General features: G+C 34.4%; 1 protein-coding gene across 1 annotated transcript in view; it reads right to left on the reverse strand.

The window, feature by feature from the left end:
• The window catches only part of LOC119574013, a 29,437-nt gene that overhangs the window by 8,495 nt on the left and 18,442 nt on the right, over positions 1-2,500 (reverse strand). Inside the window, exons 8-12 of the mRNA XM_037921109.1 lie at positions 2,121-2,176; positions 1,363-1,447; positions 899-938; positions 657-732; positions 164-329 (exon numbers count right to left, since the gene is read on the reverse strand). Coding sequence (XP_037777037.1) covers positions 164-329; positions 657-732; positions 899-938; positions 1,363-1,447; positions 2,121-2,176 — 423 coding nt within the window. The remainder of the gene's footprint in view (positions 1-163; positions 330-656; positions 733-898; positions 939-1,362; positions 1,448-2,120; positions 2,177-2,500) is intronic.

The raw sequence follows: 2,500 nt of genomic DNA on the forward strand, positions 1-2,500 counted from the left end.
CAGAAGAATGAAAGCATTAGACAGTGTATAACTCTTATATGTGGAAGTCTGAATGTATGCTTGAGTGTCCTTCCAATAACATTAGGAAAGAAAGAAAGAAAGAAAGAAAGAAAGAAAGAAAGGAGAGGAGGGGATATCACAAACAGATTACTCATATGCATACCAAGCTGCCGTTATCCTTGAGAAATATTGTGTCGTGCTCAGAGTGCCTGAAGGTCTTCTTAGAAATGATTAGCTGCACCTTGCCCTTGTTGTCCTTGTACTCCTTTGCCTTCTCACCAGTGTTGGGTAATTCAGCATCCTCTGGTGTGCACCCATTTGTCAAGTTTCTGTTGGTGCAGAGTGAGAAAGGAGGAAGGGTTTAAATTCCTGTAGATTAGGGACAAATTCTTAATGGTAGAAAATCAAGCACAGAAAAAGAGAATATGTCTCATTCCCCTTTCACAGAAAATAATTATGGGAAGAGAGAGAACAAAAAAGGGAAAAATGGTAATACTCTGTAGAATGATGAAAAAGAAAATAACAGAAGGAAAAAAGTCTATAGACAACTCAGCAGTTTGGGAAGTAGCTGCTTTCTCTAATTTCATTTATGAAGAAGAATAGGAGGAGGAAGAAGAAGAAGAAGAAGAAGAAGAAGCAGAACAATAACAATTAACTCATTGCCTCTGGAAGAATTTGGGATGCCCTTGGCCTCTGCTCCGGTAAGTATGTGTGGCTGACAGGGCTTGCCTCCTGGGCCTATTTCAGACTAAGCTGGTGCTGTGCTGCACCAATAGGGAAATATGATTTCTTTTCATATTACTTTAGACCAAACCATGAATTTAATTTTTTTTTTTTTTATACTCAGAGATATATGATATTCATTTCTTTTGCTAGATCAAGCCTGTAGTAGCCTGACTGTCCACCATATAACAATCTGAATAACTGACATATGAAGACTGATCATGTAAGCAAGTGGAAGTTACTTACAGAGTCACAATGCAATATTTTAGAGAATAGGATATGAGGGAAGGAAAATACAGTGGAAAAGAAATCAAAGCAAGAAAAAATTCAAATATAATATAATGAAATAAAAATTAAGACAAAATGACAAAAAGATGTGAGAGAACAGATCAGATAGAGCAAACAATGGAGTGGGGAAAAAAAAAAAAAAAAAAAAAAAAAAAAAAAAAAAAAAAAAAAAAAAAAAAAAAAAATATATATATATATATATATATATATATATATATATATATATATATATATATATATATATATATATATATATATATATATATACAATGGACATGTGTAATAATCACTAAAGAATAGATATCTTCTAGCAACCTTGGCAATCTCAAGAATACATTAGAAAAAACTCACCTGCACAACCCCATGAGTGTTCACCCTAAAGTTGAAGTCACCAAATATGAAGAGAGGAACATTTTCAAAGCCATCATTATGGAATCTGTAAAATATTGAAGATACAGAACTCTTTAAATCTGCAAAATATACACACCTTCATTTCTTACATCACTGTCAATTCTATGTAATGTATAATCATAAAATATCTTACCACATGGTCTAGAAACAAGGAAAGAGAAGCACCATAAGTTGCTAGTAAAAAAGAGAGAGAAAAAAAGACACTATAAAGTCTTCAATACTTTATGCAAAGCTAATGTTAGATAGTATCTTCAAACTCAAGTATGGTCCCTTTAACTTGACTAAAGAAGAAGAAGAAAAAGAAAAGGAAAATTAAGAAGATGAAGAAAACATGCACAGAAAGAAACAATTATCATCATTTACTGTGAGAAGAGAGAGAGAGAGAGAGAGAGAGAGAGAGAGAGAGAGAGAGAGAGAGAGAGAAGGAAGGAGAGAGAGGAGAGAGAGAAGAAGAGAGAGAGAGAGAGAGAGAGAAGAGAGAGAAAGATGATCGAAAGAGAAGAGAGAGAAAGAGAGAGAGCGAGAGAGAGAGAGAGAGAGAGAGAGAGAGAGAGAGAGAGAGAGAGAGAGAAAAAAAATTCAAACAGTAGCCATACTTGTTCTTAAAACCTCCATTCACAATGTGGAACAGCCTTGTTAAAATTTACTAAACAAAGGTAGCAACTTTTCACAGAACCATAACCCTTTCCTTTGTTTACCTGTCTAATGTGTGTTCCAATGCTCTCTTTCTGTTGAGGCTGTATACTGATGGAAACTGGAGGGGAGAAAGGAACATAGGAATATGTAAGGATAGTCATAATTGTCATATATCAATCTTTCATATATATTTTTCCATATCAGCTAAAAATCATACTATTCCTGCAATTATTCTAGTATAATTTTTCTTGGACAAACACATAATATGCAGCTGGAAAAAATAATAAACAAAGAATAGAAATGACAGATAGAGACAAATGAAAGGCCAACAGCATAGCCAATACAGTCTCTTGCAGAAGTTCTCCACACCTGGTTACACTGTGTTATGTGAGGTTGCAAAGAACACCTGCTGCATCCCAGCTGGTAGTGAGCACATAATCAT

The sequence above is a fragment of the Penaeus monodon genome, chromosome 6 (genome assembly GCF_015228065.2).
Source record: "Penaeus monodon isolate SGIC_2016 chromosome 6, NSTDA_Pmon_1, whole genome shotgun sequence".
NCBI classification, from domain to species: Eukaryota; Metazoa; Arthropoda; class Malacostraca; order Decapoda; family Penaeidae; genus Penaeus; species Penaeus monodon.